At 39.8% G+C, this 20,506-nt stretch overlaps 1 protein-coding gene across 3 annotated transcripts in view; it reads left to right on the top strand.

The window, feature by feature from the left end:
* Nucleotides 1-20,506, top strand: part of LOC140191537 (vesicle-fusing ATPase) — a 292,320-nt gene that overhangs the window by 258,621 nt on the left and 13,193 nt on the right. For 2 of the 3 annotated variants that reach the window (XM_072248989.1, XM_072248987.1), the window contains exons 18-19: nucleotides 204-338; nucleotides 7,485-7,598. In XM_072248989.1, the coding sequence (XP_072105090.1) occupies nucleotides 204-338; nucleotides 7,485-7,598 (249 nt within the window). Of the gene's footprint in view, nucleotides 1-203; nucleotides 339-7,484; nucleotides 7,599-20,506 lie in introns of those variants that run through there. The other variant, XM_072248990.1, reaches the window with a different exon arrangement.

Below are 20,506 nucleotides of genomic sequence, written 5' to 3'. Positions count from 1 at the left end.
AGATAGAGCAGGGGTTCCTAACCTTTTTTATGCCATGGAGCCTTACCATTAGCTAAGGGGTCTACAGACCCCAGGTTGGGAACCCCTGCGATAGAGTGATTAATAAGAATTGTTGATGACGATGCTGCCTAAGGGATACATGCTTTAAAACACCGAACTTACCTTTTCCTTAACTTTGTATTGGACTGTATGTTTGGTTACAGGGCCGCAAATTGTTAATCATTGGGACGACTAGTCGTAAAGATGTCCTTCAGGAGATGGAGATGATGGATGTTTTCAGCACCACTATCCATATTCCGAACATTAGCACAGGAGAGCAGTTGATGGAAGCTCTGGAGGTGAGTTTGTTATTTTTGAGCATTCAGTCGAAGAGTATTTCAAAATATAGTCTGCTGAAGTTATTTTCAGTTATATTCAGAATTTACATTTACTTTCTGAATTTCAGTATGTTTGTGCTGATATAAAAATAACACAGGTGTTGTGCTCTCAGTGATATTTTGGCCATCTTGGTTCACTTGAACATTCTTGACAACATCCCTGTGTTCTCAGCCTGATGGAGTTAACCTTGCTGCATTCATGCCTCTCTGATCTACCCTTGTGTCTTAAAATCAAAAAGAATGGCTTATTGAAACTAGTGGCTGGGAACGTGTTCATGCTACACCCCCGTTTCCCTGCAAGTAAATTGAAAACTTGCCTAGAATGAAGGAAATTTTATCAGAATTAAGTTTATTATCACTGACATGAGTCATGAAATCTGTTGCATCAGTACAATGCAATACGTTTAAAAAATTATAAACAAGAGAAATTCAACAGATGCTGGAAATCCAAGCAACGCACACAAAATGCTGGAAGAACTCAGCAGGCCAGGCAGCACTGTTGAAGGGTTTCAGCCTGAAATGTTGACTGTACTTTTTTCTATAGATGCTGCCTGGCCTGCTGAGTTCCTCCAGCATTTTGTGTCTGTTGTATTAAAAAATTAGTTCAAGTTACAAGAAGAAATATGATTTAAGTAAGTAGTGCAAAAAAGAAACAAGATAGTGATTTAGTGTTCATGGACCATTCAGAAATCTGATGGCAGAGGTTAAAAGCTGTTCCTAAAATATTGAGTATGTTTTCAGGCTCCTTTACTACCTCCCTGATGGTAGTAATGAAAAGAGGGTCCTTACTGATGGATGCTGCCTTCTGGAGCCATTGCCTTTTTAAGTTGTCCTAGATGGTGGGGAGGCTAGTGCCCATGATGGAGCTGCCTGAGTTTACAACTTTCTGCAGCTTTTTCTGATCCTGTGCATTGATGGCTTCGTACCAGATCAAAATTCAAAGTTTTGAGAACACTTATTATCAAAGTATGTATAAATTATAGAACCTTGAGATTTGTCTGCTTATAGGCAGCTACATAGAAACATAGAAAATAGGTGCAGGAGTAGGCCATTCCGCCCTTCGAGCCTGCACCGCCATGCAGTACGATCATGGCTGATCATCCAAACCCTGTACCTGCCTTCTCTCCGTACCCCCTGATCCCTTTAGCCACAAGGGCCTTATCTAACTCCCTCTTAAGTATAGCCAATGAACTGGCCTCAACTGTTTCCTGTGGCAGAGAATTCCACAGATTCACCACTCTCTGTGTGAAGAAGTTTTTCCTAATCTCGGTCCTAAAAAACTTCCCCTTTATCCTCAAACTGTGACCCCTCGTTCTGAAACCCAGAAGAACCCATTTTTTAAAAAAAGACCAAAATGCAATACAGGGAGAGGGGGGGGAAAAAAACACAAATTGTGCAAACAAAGTAAGTAACAACACTCAAAATGAAAGAGTCCATAGGTACGAAGCCCGGAGCAGTCTCAACTTCAGTTCAGTACAAAAGTAGGGCAAAATGTCATGGAGCTCACAGACACAAAGCCCAGAACAGCCAGAGCAGGCTCACAGCCTCGGCGCCGTGGAGAGCAGAGTAAATGTCGCAGAGCAGCAAGCAGAAATGGCCCGACCCTCGACTCTGATCCCGAGACCCTGCCTTTTCAGTTCGTCTGGTCTGGCTTTTAAATTGTCTACACACTGGGCTGTACCCCGCACTAGGACCCAGGCCCCACCACAGCAATATGCTCTGGGCCTGGACCCTGCCAGCACATACAGGCCCGTACCCAACCTTTCCAAATCGGACTGGCGCTTAGATCAATCAGACTTCACTCTCCGTTTAAGTGGACAGGTTCTGAAACTTCTTTGCTCCAACTTTTCTCCGCTCGCTCCAATTTTGTCTCCAGCTCCATCTCAAATGTGCCTCAAACTCACTCTGACCACTACTACTCGAGCATGCCACGCTCTGATTTTACATTGCACCTGCACGGCTCAACCCCTGAGGCAGCCTCGTCCTCACTTGCCTCTTCATTGCTTGCGGTGATAGTTTACCATGATTGCAACAGAAAAAGTGTTATTAATAAAGTATTTGGTTATTTTTTTTGCTTTATGAACTATTAGTAAGCTGTCGCCCATTTTCAATAGCGCTATTGTAAACCGGGAGCAACCATGTACAACCATATCACCATATACAACCCTGAGATGCATTTTCTTGCGGGCGTTCACATTAAATACAAGAAAAACAATAGAATCAATGAAAGGCTGCAAGCAACCAGTGTGAAAAAGACAACAAGCAGTGCAAATACAAAAAGAAGAAACAATAATAAATAAAAAGCAATAAATATCAAGATCATGAGATGAGTCCTTGAAGGCAAGTCTGTAGGGTGTGGGAACAGTTCAGTGATGGGGCAAGTGAAGTTATTCCCTCTGGTTCAAGTGCCTGATGATTGAGAGGTAATGACTGTTCCTGAACCTAGTGGTGCAAGTCCTGAGGCTCCTGTACCATCTTCCTGATAGCAGCAGTGAGAAGAGAGCATGACCTGGGTGAAGGGGGTCCCTGATGATGAATGCTCTCTGACACCATCTTATCTTTTAATGATTACTGAAAGTTCTGGTGCCCATCAGAAAATTCGCTCCTCGCCTTTGTGGAGACTTTTCCTTTTTCAAATACACTTTCCACCCCTCCCTCTTCTCCCTCCACCCAACCACACAAACAAGAAGAGTAGTGCAACCTGCAATATTTGTCTGCAGGATTTTCAAGCTTGCTGGTCTGAAAAACAGCAATCCATGTTAACTCTCATTGAGATGTTATTATTTCATGAAACTGATTTAAAGGGTCAACACTCAAACAACTATTGTCCCTTTCATCCATTTGTTTCATGGTATTATTGCTGAGGATTTATTTGATTGCTTCAATTTAATCCCGCTTGTTGAGTTCGGATTCAAGCTTGCATATCTGGATCGGGAATCCAGAACTCTGGCAGCTCATTCATTTACTGAATCACTACATCAGCATGGTCACTGTATTAAGGGACAGTTATACAGTATACTCTCAACCTTCTATTATCCACGTGGAATGAGGGAGTGCCGATGGCATACTTTGTACAAGTCTTTAAGTAAATGGTCCCAAAGTAGTAAGGCTTATCAACACCTCCACCCACTACCTACCCACCACACCCCCAACCACCACTACTTTATAATTTCCTGTCAATCATCTTAAGTGTCTAGCATCACTTTATGGACATACAATCAATCTGTGTATATGTGCTATTTTATGTATTTATATTTATTGTGTTTTTAAAATTATTACTGTGATCTTTATGTTGCTTTCTGTGCTGCATCTGATCTGGAGTAACAATTACTTCGTCACCTTTACACTTGTGTACTGGAAATAAAATTAAACAAACTTGAATTTTCAAAGATTCAAAACACATTTATAATCAAAGCGTATATGCAGTATACAACCCTGAGCTTCATCTTCCCACCGACAGCCCCAAAACAAAGAAACACCATGGAACCCGTTCAAAGAAAACATCGAACACCCAATGTGCAAAGAAAAAAAACAAATCATGCAAATGGCAAAAAAACAAGCGAAGAACACGTTATAAAATATCAAACCACAGAGTCATTGAAACGGTCTAGAAATCTTCAGTTTAGTTTAGTTCAGTTCAATTTAGCTATGTGTTATTCATTGACTGCAGGCCACAGCCAGTCCACCCCAATCAAAATTACACAAAATAAGCAATTAATAAAAGGAGTAGCCAGAAACACATAACAAAAACTACAGAGTCCAACCACAAACCACGTGATTAAACCTTGCCCAAGACCCAAGACTTCGGCAGCATCGAACGAGAGGGAGAGAGTGAGATCAAGATCAAGTTCAAGTGCAGGCACCTTCCTCCAGGAGCAGTGATTGTGAGTGAGAGACCGATCACACGCAGGCACCATCTTCTGGCAGCAGCGAGAGAGAGGCGGGCAGATGGTGCTGAACACCCACTCACCTGTGCTCTCGTCCCCATTGATTCCAATCTTGCTCGACACTTTAATCGGCGAGAAATGGAGTCAATCTTGGATTCGAGCCCCATCTCCAGGCTTCTTAGCCTCCAGGCTGCACACTCCATTTGAAACCTTGCCAAATTCCATCAAAGACAGCAAAGTATCAAATCACTCAATTGGCCCAAAAGCACACCAAAATGTAAATCGCAGGTTTCAGTAGAATGCAGCTTAGTAGTAGAATCATAGTTGATCGAAGAAGTAGTAAAACAAGTAGTTTTGTGAACTGTCAGCGGGACTTCAATATTGGTCACGTTGTTCGCTGGTGCCAATCTTCTAGAATCTTGACCATCATATTAAGTGCTAAATGTTTAGACTTATGTTCTTGCTGATCAACCTACAACTGAACTGCCATTACTTACAAATGCAAATAAATTAAAAATGTCTTTTCATGTGTACATACTTTGCATAGTATGTGAAGTAAAATTTACTGTTTGAGGTTATCTTCCTTAAAAAAAAAAATATTTTGCCAATTGTATGAGAATTCCAGGTACATGAATACTGGACAAATGAGTTTATGCTATCTAGCTCACTCGAAGGACTTTTTTGAGGAGGTTACACATGTAGTCTGTATGGATTTTAGTAGGAAGTTTGACAAAGTCAGATACAGTGTAAATCAATCAAAACATTAATCACAATTGAATCCAATGGAAAGCATCGACAAGCAAATTGGATTAAAATTTGGCTTGGGATAAAAGAAAATGATTAGGGGAGGTTTGGTGACTGGAAACTATACACGTGGTTCCAGTGAGCGTCAATATTAGAGCAAAAACTAAACTGAGCATCTCAGTGGGACAGGCAACGTCAATGAAGACAGGAGATAATAAATGTTTTGGGCTAAAATCATTCATCAGGACTTAAGTGTAGAGGGAATATAGGCAGTATAAGGAGGTCAAGGAGACGAGTGAGGAAAGAACTGATAGGCTGTGGGTGGGCCCAGGTGAAAAGGATGATGAGTGGCAAATGGAGCTGGGGTGGTAGGAACAGAGACTGGAAGGTATTAAGTGTTAACAAGGGGTTGCAGATTCTGGAAAATCTGCTAAATAAGGAAGGTGATAAGCTGAAGCCGATAAGGGAGGGCTGATGGGCAGATGGAACTGGTGGGGTAGGGGATAGGGAACCCAGCAAGTATGAAATGGATAGCAAGATGGAAACAGGTGGGGAGGAAAAGAAACTGGGTAATGGGGGGGGGGGGAGGGTGGATGTTCATTTTGGGAAAAGGATGGCTGTGAGAACCTGAATGGATCAGAACGATAGCAAAAGAAATATTGGGTGCATCTGACCTGAAACTGGAAAACTGATACCCTTGGATAATAGACCACCCAAGAGTACTTTTATTTTTGGCTTGCATTTGACCTCACCATCAGTGGAGGAGCCTGAGGAGTGACAGGTCAGTGTGGGAATAGCAAGGCGAGTTGAAGTAACATGTAACTGAAAGCTCAAGATGGCGATCTCTGAATGAGTGCAGGAACAGCACCAATGTAGTCGTTGATATAGCAGAATAGATTGGGAAATGTTCCAGAATGAATTTGGAATGAGGACTGTTCCATGTTGCCAATTAGCCAATGGCAAGGCAGGCAGAGCTTGGGCCTGTGCAAGTACCTATGACTGTACCATTAATTTATCAAAAATGAGAGGAATAAAGTAAGTTTTTTCTGGGTATGTATAAGTTCTGCCAGGCAGATAAGTGTTAATAGAGGGAAACTGGTCAGACTTGTGTTCCAGCTAGAGGTGCAATGCTAGTTCTGCAGATTATGATGGTACATCTTTGAATTTAAATGTAGGACTATCATCATTTGGAGATGATATCAAAATTGGCAGAATGGTTGATGGTGAGACAGGAAATTGTAGCCTACAGGAAGATATCGACATATGTAGGCAACAAGTGGCATCTTCTATTTAATCCAGGAAAGTGTAACATGTTTAAGAAATCAAGGGAAGTGTACACATAATTAATGTCAAGATCCTGAGAACTGGAAAAATGGGTGAGACAATACATTGGAGATGCTTGATTGGCTGAGGCTTAGTACACCAAGGAAGAGAGCCAGCAGTTTGTACAATTTGATATGCACACAGTACTCCAACTAGCACTCTACAAAAAGATTGCATTGGACGGGCTGCAGAGATGATATACAAGTATTTTTGATAGGCTGGAGAATTATAGCTGAGAGGAGAGAGTAAGTGGACTGAGGGCACGTAACAAAATATTGGAGGAAATGTTACTAAGGTATAAAATTGAGGAAACAAGTTAATAGAAGGGACTCATTTTCCTTGGCTGAAGGTCAATAATTAGGGGACTTTGATTTAAGATCAGTAAAAGAAACTAGAGCAGATCATGAGTTTGAACCTTTTGAATCTCAATTGTTATAGTATGTCACGACTAGTTAAATGGAATGTTAGTTATCTTAATAGTTTATTCCTTTGAAATAATCTGTACATTGGAGGTTGATACAAATACTAACAAATGTACAAACGTCTGTAGTTTATTTAGAGTAACTTAAAACCTATTTTCTGCTGTATAAATGCAGCTGGTCAGATTTTAATTCCATGTTGCAATAACAGTTCCTGGTTAACCTATTCATATTTTACTTGGTGCTTTGCAAAGAAAATGGTTGTGGCTCAACATTCATACACAATAAATAATTCATAATTTTCATGCCAATTTTTTTTTAATCTAGCATTTACCTAGTGAAGTATTTTGCACCCTCCTTGTATCACTTTTAAAGTCCCTTGCTAACTGAATTGGTTGTTTTAGTCTGCAGTTCACTTTTTCATATCTTGAAGGTTGCATTTGACCAGTACATTTCTCTAGTATTGTGGTGACTCTAGGGGCATTACTGTTTGAATTGGGAGAGGAAGGTGATCCTGACTTGCGGCTTCTCTATATTAATCCATTGGAAAGCTCTTTGGTATTGATACTCTCTGCGCAAGGAATCCAGGGGAAGCTGCTCTTTGTGGCATAACTATACCTCCAGCAGGAGAAGGAAAAGCATAGAAGGCAATGTTACTAATCACTATTTTCAAAAGCATAGAAGGCAATGTTAATCACTATTTTCAAAATTAAAATCAATATTTTTCTTTCAAGCTCCTTGGCAGGTTTGATGATCGAGAACGAACCAGAATCACACAACGTGTGAAGGGGAAGCCAGTTTGGATTGGCATTAAAAAACTGATGATGATCATTGAAATGTCGATGCAGGTGAGTTTGAAAGTTTAAGTAATTTCAATGCTTGTCAAGTCAAACTGCTGTTTTGTATGAGATGTTTTATTGAATGACACAAGTGCCAAGAGTGACCATCCCCAACGAGACGGAGCTGATATTTATTGGTATTATCATCATTTTCCCCACTGTCAACATGCAGGGACCATCATTGACAAGATACTGGACTGGAAGCATACTGTGGATATAAGAGCTAAGAGGAATTCTCCCAGTGTGCTTGCCAAATATTCCTTAACTTCTCACTGAACAATAATAGTCATTTTTTTTTATTCTCACCTAACTCATCAGTTATGTTGCATCCTGCTTGTGGTTTAATTCCCGCATAATATCTAGTCCAGCTGGTGGCAATACTAGTTTCTTGGAGTGGTCTGCCAGTACTGTTTCCAATCAGAAAAGCAATTGATATGTTAGTCTTCATTACAAAGCTGATGAAACCTGAACAAAGAATTTTTTCTGCATTTATTATGGTTGCAGGTAGGTCCCATGGTGGATGTTGTGTGGCAATTAACCCTCTACTCTGGAGGGCTGTGGAGGATCATTTATTGAATTTGCCCAAATGGATTTCAGAGTATTCAGGGGACTACAGTATATGAAGATAGCGCAGGAAAATGGCAGTGAGGAAGAATATTAGCCGTGACAGAACGGAAGGGTCTGGTGGCTATTGCTTCAAATTCTAACGTTGTATCTTATTTGGAACACTCACATCAATACTGCTTTAGATTAATTTCTATTTGCTTGGATGATTTTTTTTCTATGTTTCTATAAATATAGCTCCAACAAGACTCAAAGCCCAATACCAACCACTTGATAAAAATCTAATCACCAACTTGTGAATTCACTCTTACTACAGCAGCTGCAACATAACCTGCAGTGTATACACTTTATCCCACCTCTCCCCAGTCTAGTCCACTCCTCCCTGCCTCACCCCGCCCTTCTGTCTCAAAATCTTCCCTCCAACTCCACCTACACATTGGTAGGAAATGACAGGTGAAATAGGTTTTCGACTGCATCTGGCATCTTGCGAAGTTGAGTATTGATGAGCCTTCAGTGGGCCAAAACAAGTCGTCACAAGTGGTACAGTATTTGAGAGGCAGCATGTGTGTGAGAGCGCCGTAATGAGCACGTCCCCTCCCAAAGTCATTTGCCATTGCTATTTGTCCTGCAAACTATGGGAGAGAGGTTATTTCCTTCTAAGATAAATGTAGTCTACAGTAGTGGTCCCCAACCACCGGGCCGCAGAGCATGTGCTACCGGGCCGTGAGGAAACAATATGATTTGGCGATATAAGTCAGTTGCACCTTTCCTCACTCCCTGTCACGCACTGTTGAGCTTGAACACATGCGAGGTTATTACCCGTGCGTCATCCATGTCAGCGCGGGAAGGAGATCAACTCCTCGAGCTTGCAAATGATGGCAGGCTGAAAAGTATGTTTGACATAATATCTCTGTCGGCATTCTGGATCAAAGTCAAGGCCGAATATCCTGAGATAGCCATGAAAGTAATGAAAACGTTGCTTCCATTTCCAACATATCTCTGCAACGAATGCAATGAAAACTAAATTGCGGAATAGACTGGACATAAGGAATCCTGTTCGAGTATCGCTGTCTCCCATCACCCCTCGATAGGACCGTCTTGTTGCAGGAAAACAAGCCCAGGGCTCGCACTGATTCAGCAATATTGGTGTGTTGAAATGATTTTATATGTTCATAGGGGGAAAATATGTGCTGTGTGTTTAATATCCAAACGTTACTTAAAATGTTATGATGCTATTGACTTACTTATATAACCATAGAACAATTACAGCATGGAAACAGGCCATCTCTGCCCTTCGAGTCGGTGCCGAACGCTACTCTCACCTAGTCCCACCGACCTGCACTCAGCCCATAACTCTCCATTCCTTTCCTGTCCATATACCTATCCAATTTTTCTTTAAATGATGATATCGAACCTGTCTCTACCACTTCTACTGGAAGTTCGTTCAACACTTACTTCAAGCTCCCCTGATAATTGACTTATCACTATATTCATGCGAGGAAAATATGCACTGTGTGTTTAATATTAAATTCGTTAGATAAACCCTTTTAGAAACGAAATTGAGTGTATTAGCAATTTATCACCTATATTCTGGCCATGATTAACACCCCTCCCCCCCCGACAGAATCGCCAAAAACGATTTGTAGAGAAAATTCGGCATGTTACATGTACGCGCATGCACACTGGTGACTGCGCATGGCCTCATGGTCATTGTAGTCTTTTTCAGGGTAAACACAACGTATTTGACTGCTACTCTTGTCTGTCGGCAACCCTTCCCCCCATGAGTCCGCCGGTCCGCAAGAATATTGTCAATATTAAACCGGTCCACAGTGCAAAAAAGGTTGGGGACCCCTGCTCTATAGGTTTTGGAAATGAAAGGCTTGTTCTATAAAGAAATATTAAGATCAACATACTCAAAAGAATGAGAGATGGTTTTTGGTGATATATGGTATAGTGAGAGGATTGACAGCACTAGCACTGATACTCTTGCATAGCTTAAGCTCCATCCTTGTATAATGGATATACATGATCCTTGATGGAATAATTGTATGGTTGCAGAATGGTATTTTGAATTATGACTGTCCATTAAGTTGATGCCGCTAATTAATGTGGAAGAAGACCTGAGCCTCATCAAGTATCACCTGTTGTATCATAAGGCAAGCACAAGCATCATCCTTATTGCATTTGTTTTCACAGCCATAGCAACAAGATAAAAATGTAGGCTGGGAGGGAACAAAGAAAGGAGATTCCGTACTTATTATGTCATTTCCTTCATCTTCTGAAGCAAACTATTGGACAGGCTGCTTTTTTTCAGGATCATATCTTCTATGCATTTATGTCCTTCCAGATATTAATGTAAGAGGGTGATTCATTTGAGAAAAGAAAGTATATTTGCTTTTTTTCTCGCTATTTCTGTCCTCGAGTCATACTATTAGCAAAATATCTTATTGGTATTTAAAGTCACCGCTCACTAGGTTACATCAGCTCCCAATGCAGCAAAGCTCCAAATTAACATTTCCACCCTGATTTTCATCTTGCCTTTGACCCCATCCCATTCTTCCTCTGTTGCACAGATCTCTGCAACCTTCCAAGGACATTGCATTCCGCATGCATATATCTGTATGTGTGTGTGATGATTCAATGAGTTGCCATGCCTTTTGATCATAAGATTTCTTCCACAACCAATCCTTATCACTAGCTCCAAGAAGTTTCTTGGAATTTAACTTTTTGATCAAGCTTTTAGTCACATGTCCTGGTCTCTTTTTATGTGGCTCAGTGTCAGATCTTTGAGTCCTAACGAAGGGTCTTGGCCCAAAATGTCGACTGTTTACTCTTTTTCATAGATGCTGCCTGGCCGGCTGAGTTCCTCCAGCATTTTATGGTTGTTGTTCAGATCTTGTTTGAAGCTTCTGTAATGCTTTGCCACATTGAACCAGGATTCCAAGATCAAGCTGAGTTTGCCACAGGAACTCTAATTTTTTCTGAAGTCAGCTTGAGCATGCATGTAAGTGAAAGCAAATGAGAGTCCAGACCATTTTATTTTGTGTGTGCACCTAACTCACTTGCAGATGATTACCATGATTATTCAACTCCACACAGATCAGGGACTGAATTTGGAACCTCCTCAGATTTGCCAAACCACCTGGGAAGTACTAAGTATTATATTCCATAATCATCACAATAATTAATGATGTTTTAGACTTCACACTGATATTGACTTCTTCAAAAATTAGCGTTGTCAGTGCCTCCTGTTTTGAAAGGGTGAATTTTTCCTCACGTCAGGCTTTAAGTACCACCTATAGAGGAGGACTAGTTGCCTGAAGATTCTTTACAAGCTGACTGTGCTGAATTGTGTTTCTGGCATTTTACTGAGGAAATGCACCCTTTTCCTCCAAGGCAGCACTGTAGGGCTGTTACCTTTTCTTAATAAAGACCAGAAAGAATATGAGTAAGTAGTTTTCAGTTTTGTTTTTCAGTTGTACTTCACGTGAGCTACACAATATGTTTATCATATTATGAGGACTACAGGAGATTGGTTTCATTGAGCTGTCTTCCGGCATTTAAGTTTATCCTTGATGGATTTATAACCCCATATTTTATGACTGTGGGCTTAAGATCAACCATTGGTTGGGCTAAGAGAACTACATCAGTATTATAAAGGCAGGATAATGGTCTACAGGAAGCCGTGTTTTTGGCCTGTGTTTAAGATTAGCACACTCAGCCATCTATCTTGTATTGTGCTCTGAATACTTATTCTGAGTTTTTTCCAGGAGTACAGTCATGGAGAACTGCAGTGCCCTCCACATCATCTCATTATAAGCAACCATTCTTGTGCCATATGCATAAGCAGTGAATGATAGCATGATTTTTGATTGTTCAGTGACACTACAACCAAGCCTGCAGGAGAATGAAATGAAAAAACAAATAGGACGAGCTATTTATTGTTACATTCCCACAATACATGGTTTTTTGGTCTGTTTGAAATTTTGAAAACTCCAGCTCTTTTACATCTCTGTATGATTTATTCAATATTTTGATTATGAACACACCCTTTTAGGATGAATGCATTTGGTTAGTCATTCTTAAATAAATTGTGCAAATGGATCTCATAGCTATGCTAGGCATGAAATGCTTTGTTAGCACATGAATGTATAACTTTTGAACAAACCTGACTTACTTCCATTCTTCTATTCACTAACATTCTTAAGTTCCTTCTGCAGCTTTCTTACCACCCTGCAAAGTTATGGACATATTTTATACTCAAGAAATGTAACAATCAAGTTGCCATTACTGGATTTGTGTGTACATATGATCTATAAGCAATTAAACATCGATACAAAATCTACAAAATCCTCCAAATCCAGTGGCAGAGTAAATAAGCTAACATCAGTGTCCTAATTCAGGCCAACATTGCCAGCGTTGAGGGCCATGTTACCTCAGTCAGCTCCTTTGAGTGGGGAGGGGGGTTGGGGGAGAGATCACATTTTTTCATGTGCCGGATTTTCATGTGACTCTTGTAGCAGACACTCTTTACAGCTGTGCTACTGGAAGAAATAACCAAGCAGACAGGAAACAATTTAATGATGTCCATAAAGCTTCTATGAAAATGTGTAACTTCCTACTGATTCCTTTGTAATCTCTGAAGTAGAAGCATTTAGCATGGCACTGGTGGCCTTAGTTTCATGAATATGGAGCACAGGAGGCCCTGTGGGGATTGCAGAAGGATGGCACCATCTTTACAAACTGTCTCATCAGCTGCTTCACTAGGCATTGCTTTCCCCATCTGTAGAAGAGTTTTAAATTCCCACGTTGGCCTCATCAGCCACCTCTATTCTCACATAACTTGAGTGGAGGTAGGTCACCCTTGATTCTGAGGGTGACCTACCTAAGGAGGTCTTCATTGTGTATCCAAGCTCAGTGAGCCAAGGTACACTGGCATCTGTTGGCCCATCTAAACCAGGAAGTGTACTCCATGCAGATCACTGTGCAGGGGAAGAAAAAGAATAAAATATAAAAATGTGCCACCTTTTTGATTTGCCAAAGATGCAGGGCATTGACATTGCATTTAGGATTGACATTGAACAGTCCTTTTTGTCTGCCCATCTCAACTAGCACATGCAGAATTTTTGTATGAGGGTGCATTGCCATTGTTTTTGAGCTTATAATCTCTAGATTTTTTTGAATAAGGAAATGTACAATATTCTTAGAACTAGACTAAGGTCAATCCACTTTCTCTGGTTAGTCTCAGAGTCACATTCTCAGGAGAAAGTTGTATAGGGCATTAGTGAGAGTACCCTCAGCTAGAGCACTGGCAATGTATAGACATCAGTCTGTTTAGTTAAGGGGGATATCCTTGTATTGGAGGCACTTCAGAGAAGGTTTACAAGAGTTAATTCAATGGGACTAAATGTTGTATGAAAATATGGGATCTGCTCCACTGCCCATTGTGGTCCATGCCTTAACTTCATATACCAAATTTTGCTCCATATCCCATCGTATCTTTGGTTAACAATCTGCCAATTTCATAAATAGTCTGGCTACCAGTTTTGGAGGAAGCTAGCTACTACCCCCTATGTATAGAAAACTTAATTGAACAAAAGTTTTGTATTTGTTTAACATATAAAATAATTATTATTGTTATCACATAGAGTTTGTCGCTGCCTGCAGAGGTGTATTAAGTAGTCTATATACGTTGAGCCACAAACATATAGCTCACAGGCTCATCACTGGTAATTTGGTTGCTGAATTGGCCTCCAGAGATCAAACCATAAAATCCTGAAGAGTCATGACTGTTTGAATGCTAAAGAGATCTTTTCTCAGCTACCACTATTTTTAAAAAATAAGGGAAGGCCCATTTAAGAAAGATGAGGGCAATTATGTATTTTGTTTTTTGAGAGTCTTGACTCTTTGGACCTTCCTCAGAGCTGCAAAAGTAGTTTTTGAATATTTTTAAGGCAAAGGTAGATAGGTTCTTGGAAGTAAGGAGGGAAAGGTTACAGCTGGAAGGTGCAAATGCAGAATGGGATCACCCATGATCTTACTGAACAGTGGATCAAGCCAAAGGGACAAGTGGCCTAGTCCCTCTAGATCTACCTGCACCACACCAGAGTTAATTTCATATATATTGATCATATAAATCTGGATGTTAAATGAAATCCTGAGTATATCTGCATGTGTGTTTGATGATTCAAATGAGTGCAAGTTTTTAGCATGACTCTCCATTTCTTGCATTCAAAGTATTTTTTTTCTTTGCCAGCCTATTTCCTTCCCTCCAGGTGTACTTGAAGCAAAAATAATCTCCTCTTACAGATATGACTTGCCTGGTGACTTGAAGTAGGTGGCAAAGTAAATCATTCTGCTGCTTTGACATTTGGTCAAGCAGATGAGGTCCAGGTTGCCATCACTGGCTTTTTATTACCACAGACCTCACAGTGGCACTTATGGGTCTTCAGGCACATACCTGGTTGAATGAGGGATTGATGCATTCCAACCTGAGCAGTGCTTTATCTCAAAAAATATTTTCTTTAGTGACGGGTCATGCAGAATTGAAAACTTCAGGGTCAGGGACGGAAGTAACTAACTTCAGGTTTTAATAGCTATTAGGTATTACTTTGTATCATGAGTATGAAAAGTCAAAGTTATTATGTGTTTTGGGCATTTCTTTGTAATGGGAACAGTCTAAATTCATATAAATAGAAGACTTTAAGCTCTATATTAAAAACCATTGCCTTTAGTCTGAAACTTTCCTGCTCTAACCAATACATATATGAAAATGGCATAGAATGGCATTGTTTAACAGGATAGGCTTGTATAATTGAGGAAAAGCCATAAACTTTGAGAGTAAGTATCAATATCACCTTTAATCAAGACTCGGGTACGTATGCATTAAGATTAATTGTGGTTATGCAGATTCCTGTTTGCTCCTTCCATCTTTGTTCTAACTTGCACACTAACGAGAACCTGTAGTGACAGGATATCTCCCCAGGGAATAAAGCCATTTATCTAGATTACTTTTTTTTTGGATTTTAATTCCATAGCTGAAGGCTAGGTGCAGAGTTAGTGCACAGTGTAAGAAATACTTCATAGAGCAAGGGCCTGCAAGTACTGACTGCTACTGGGTTCCTGCCCAGTCCAATAAAATATGTCTGGAAATTCATGACAGAACTCAACTGTTTAAATAGTTGTTACTTTTGTATGTTAAATTTTGCAGAAACATTAAACCCATATGTTAATAATTAGTGATGTTCTATATTACACTAGAGTGATGGAAGAGAGAGTAAGTATATCCAGTTGATAGATATGAGGTATCACAAATGCCTTCCATCAGTAGGTAAAGCCAGTTAATTTAAATTGATGCATTTATGTTCCACATGAGCCTCTCTCTACCCTGCCCTCACTGATATATGCATGAGGGAGAAGGACTTGTACTTCCCTCTCCCTCGCGCTTGCGTCTATCTCCCTTAAACATGCTTATGCTAATTAACGGAGCAAAATTTCTTGCTCATCCTGCATACTCCGTTGTGGGGCAACTTCTCAATCATGGAACCTGTTCTAGACTGACTTTTGTGCCTAGGTTTTTGTACACTTTACCATAAATAGGACATTCCCAGCAGACCAAGGAGTGCAACGGAGTCTCATCACCCTTTACCTGCATTTCATACAGATTCTTTTGAAAGATAAGCTTTTGGGAGTAGGAGCTCTGAAAACACATTTTTGGAGGAATAATATTCAATTGCAGGGTTTCCTGTATGTCATCTTGTTCAACAGAGATCAAAGCTCGAATCTGCAACTTGTCAGATTAGTATAATGTGAGACAGACCATATTAACTCAACTTTTTAAAAAAACTAATTCTTCTTAAGTCAACATTTGGAAGAATGAGATACTGGAATTAGAAGTTTGTAAAATATTGGCACTGCTTTATGGTTGGTGCATAAATAGAACTGTGAGCATTCAGCCATTTTAAGCAAGACCTGCTCATCATTTCTGACCAAAGGTCTACAACTTAAAGCATTAATTCTGATTATTTTTCCCTAGATGTTGCCTGACCTGTTGGGAATTCTGGAAATTTTATGCATTATTTTTCATTTAGTGTTTACATTATTTTGTATTTATTATGGATCTTTAAGGATAAAATATTTGGGTCATCAGCCTGAATCATTGACCCCACCATAATATGCTGAATATGTCCATCAACTTCTGTTTTCCTTCTATAATCATTCCAAGGCAGTTGACATGAAAATTGACTCTGAGCTTGGAAGAGTGGACTAAAGAGAAGCAACTAAGTATCTGGTGAAATAAATGAAAGCATTCAAAAAAGCCAGAATATGTGTAAAGGTTTAGTATAGGCCATTGCAGGTGGTAGGAAGGCTTGCACTAAACAGAAACATCATGTTCATGATCTCAATATTACAAAATATATTTATTATCGAAGTATGTATACTATATTACAACCTTGAGATTCATCTTCTTACAGGCAGCCACAAAACAAAGAAATTCAATAGAGCCCATTTTTTTAAAAAGATCAAGCACCCAATGTGCAGGGGAGAAAGGTAAATTGCACAAACAACAAAAGCAAATAAGCAGCTGAAATTCAAGAAAGTGAATCCACAGCCACGAAGCCAGTCTTCACTGCAGCCGATCCTGTAGTCCATTAGCTACAGGCCACAGCCTCAGTTCAGTGCAGAGACGAGTAAACGTCGCAGAGCAGCGAGCTGAAACGGCCTGTCCCTTGCCCCCAGCCCCCAGCCATGACATCCTGATCTTTTCAATCTGGCCTGGTGCTTAAATCATCCAAACCCTGGGTCATGTCTTGTTCTTGTACCAGAGCCCTGCTACTTCGCTATGCTGTCGGCCCGTACCCAACCTTTCTAATTTGGCCTGCCACTTAAATCAATCAAGCCTCTATTATGTAACTTTGCAGGACAAGAAATCAAGTTGTAATCAGTCATTGACAGGAAGGTCCAACTGTGAACTGTAACAGATTCTGTTGTCCAGTCGGAATTAGCAGAATTCTTTTCTGTAATGCATACTTGACATAGTGCAGTGACGCAAATACAACTGTAAGTGATGTATCTTTTTGATTCTATGTGCTGAAGTTAATTTCAGGTAAAGGGTAACCTGTAGTCAGTCAGGTCATGTTACAAGGCTGGGATTTAATGTTTATTAGGCAAAAAGTTTTTTTTTGCTGGTGGCTATAACTGTCACTCTGGAATGCTCTTTTCCATTAGCTGAAAGCATCAAAATCTGAAGTAAGACTTGTGACAAAGGTGCCAAAATGAAGAGTGGATTTTGTACAGGTCTGCAAAAAATATAGTTTAAAATACAGCTCTTATGATTCAATGATGTATAAAAAAAATCTAGCAGCAAACTATGAGAGCCATCTTTCATAAGTTAATTAGAAGGTTTAATGTTGTGAGTGGATAGTGTGACATCATAAAGTGAGTTTTTTACTTTGAGAGCTAATTGGAGATGGGGGTGGGAGGAGACAATTATAGTTTTACTTTATTTACTAATCTTTGTCTTAGCATGTCCTTTGTATTCAACCGTACAATTTGCCAGGTTCGTCAATTGTTGCTTCTAATCAGATTTATTGCTTGTACAAAGTAGATACAATTCAGTTATTTGTAGCTACGTACCCATGTTTGGATATACACACAGTAGCCACTTTATTAGGTACATTCCTGTATCTAATGAAGTGGCCTCAGGAGTGGAACTCAGTGTTGTCGTCGGCTGTAGCCCATTCACTTTAGGGTTCAATGGGTTGTGCTCTTCTGTACACCATGGTTGTAATGTGTGGTTATTTGAGTTACTGTGGCCTTCCTGTCAGTTTGAATTAATCTGGCCATTGACCTCTGACCTCTCATTTATAAGGCATTTTTGCCCACAGAACTGCTGCTCATGATGTTTTTTGTTGTTTTTCGCACCATTCTCTGTAATCTCTAAAGGCTATTGTGTGTGAAAATCCCAGGATATCAGCAGTTTATGAAATATTCAAACCACCCTATCTGGCACCAACAATCATTCCATGGTCAAAGTCACTTAGGAGGTACAGAAACCTGAAGGCTTCTTCTCCACTGCCATCTGATTCCCAAATGGACATCGAACCCTTGAACACTACCTCACTACTTTTTTATTTGTGTTTTTTTGCACTAATTTTAACTTAATTATTTAATAGACATATATATACTTAATGTAACTCAGTTTTTTCCTCTATATTTATTGTATTGCTGCTGCAAAGTTAACAAATTTCATGACATAAGCCAGTGATATCAAATCTGATTCTATTTTGATCACATTTCTTCCCCATTCTGATGTTTTATCTGAACAACAACTGAAACTCTTGACCACATCTGCATGCTTTTAGGCATTAGTTGCTACCACGTGACTGAATGATTGGATATTTGCATTAATAAGCAGATATATCTAATAAAGTGGCCACTGGGTATATAATGGACTAACTCAGTGATGAATGATAAAGTACAACTTTGTGTATTTTTCTGATGTGCTGGTTTTGCAGATTTCTTGAAAATAATCTAGACAAAACAGGCTATCATTCAACACTGACTATCTATCCTGATCTAGCAAGAGTAGTGAGAATGAAGTTCATCCACTTTCCTATCTAAGTCATTGGAACCAATATGCACCATGACTTCTGGCTGTTCACCCTCCTACTTTTAGAATGCTGTGGACCCGAACTAAGACGTCCCTACCCAGGCACTTGGGAGGTAACACACTATCCTGGAGTCTCTTTCACATCCACATGTGCATATTGGTTCCAATGACTTAGATAGGAAAGTGGATGAAATTCTGAAGAGAGAATATAGGATGCTAGGTAGAAAGCAGGACTTCAGGAGTGGTAATCTCTGGATGGTTTCCTGTGCCAGTGAAGATAAGAATAGAATGATTTGGCTGATGAATGTGTGGCGGAAGAATTGGTTTGGGAGCAGGGTTTCAGATTTGTAGATCATTGGGATCTGTTCTGGGGAAGGTATGACCTGTACAAAAAGGACGTGTTGCACCTGAACCTGAGTAGAACCATTATCCTTTGCAGAAAGGTTTATTAGAGCTGCTGGGGAAGATTTAAACTCGTTTGGCGGGGGATGAGAATCAGAGTGATAAGTCATAGGTTGGGGCAGTTGGTATAAAAGTAAGTGCAGTGTGTAGAGAGACTGAGGAAGGATAGGCAGTGGAAAGTGAAAAATTGCAGTCAGTTGGATGTGTGTTATTTTAATGCTGGAAGTATCAGGGTCAATGAAGAGTCTGCAGGTTCTTGTTCTGTGTATATGGAATGTGTACCTCAACTTGGATCTTTTGGAATTATGAGATAAAATATACTTATAAGACTAATTAGTTAGTCTTAATAACTGTTAGTCTTAGTTCATGGAAGGTCTTCATTAAAAATCTAGTTTCTCATTTACCAAATCCACAACAATTAATTCTTACAAAGAATTGGCTTTGAGAAGTCGGGAAGCATAAATGATATATCAACCTTTCTATAAATTAACTTATCTTCCAACCAGCACTGTGGACCAATTTTAATAGGATAAACACAGTCTATTCCGGTTGTTCATTCCAGCTCAACTGTTTAAGAAAATGGGGAGCAGAAGTCAACATAGATTTTGAGAGAGCCAAGGCAAGAATGTGGCGCCTGGGTCAAGATCAGATCAGCTTTATATAATGGAAAGGAAGAGCAGTTCAGAGGCCAAAGATCTGTTCCAGCTCCTAATTCTTGTGTTCTTATCAGTAGGATTAACTCATTCAATCTTGCCGTGCCATTCAGTAAGACTATGCCTTGCATCTTCTCTGTTAATGTCCAGACCACATATCCTCTGGTTCCTGTCACATCTAAATATCAATTCGTCTTGAATATAACTAGTGACTGAATAAGGTTAGAGTGGGAAAAAAAACTTCACTGTGTCTCAATTCCAAACTGTAAGCTATTTATGCTGAAACTCTACATCCTTTCTACAAAATGAATACTCCCTGACTACATGATGAGCTATGGGAAAAGATATAATCATAGGATTTGGGTGCCACACTGAATACTGAGCAGTTCTGAATTGAGTATAACTCATTTCAGGAATTTAACATATTTTAAATATAACCAATCAGAAAAATCCAAAAAGAAGTAATTTCTTTTGTATGTGGAAATATTTTTGGCACAGTGAAGTGGGAAAGGTGTATCAGTAATGTATTAACAAATAAGCCTTGCATCTGGACTCTGCTCCTGTTAGCAAAAGCTTTCGTCCTTTAATGTTCCTTTCACACTCTTGTGTTAGTTGTGCAATTCTAAGTTCCTGGCTCACATTCATAAGGGAAACTGCCACAAATGGCGTACAATTAATTTGTGTTT

This window comes from Mobula birostris, chromosome X (genome assembly GCF_030028105.1).
Source record: "Mobula birostris isolate sMobBir1 chromosome X, sMobBir1.hap1, whole genome shotgun sequence".
NCBI classification, from domain to species: domain Eukaryota; kingdom Metazoa; phylum Chordata; class Chondrichthyes; order Myliobatiformes; family Myliobatidae; genus Mobula; species Mobula birostris.
The sequence above is the reverse complement of the archived record's forward strand: the minus strand, read 5'-3'. Positions and strand labels throughout refer to the sequence as shown.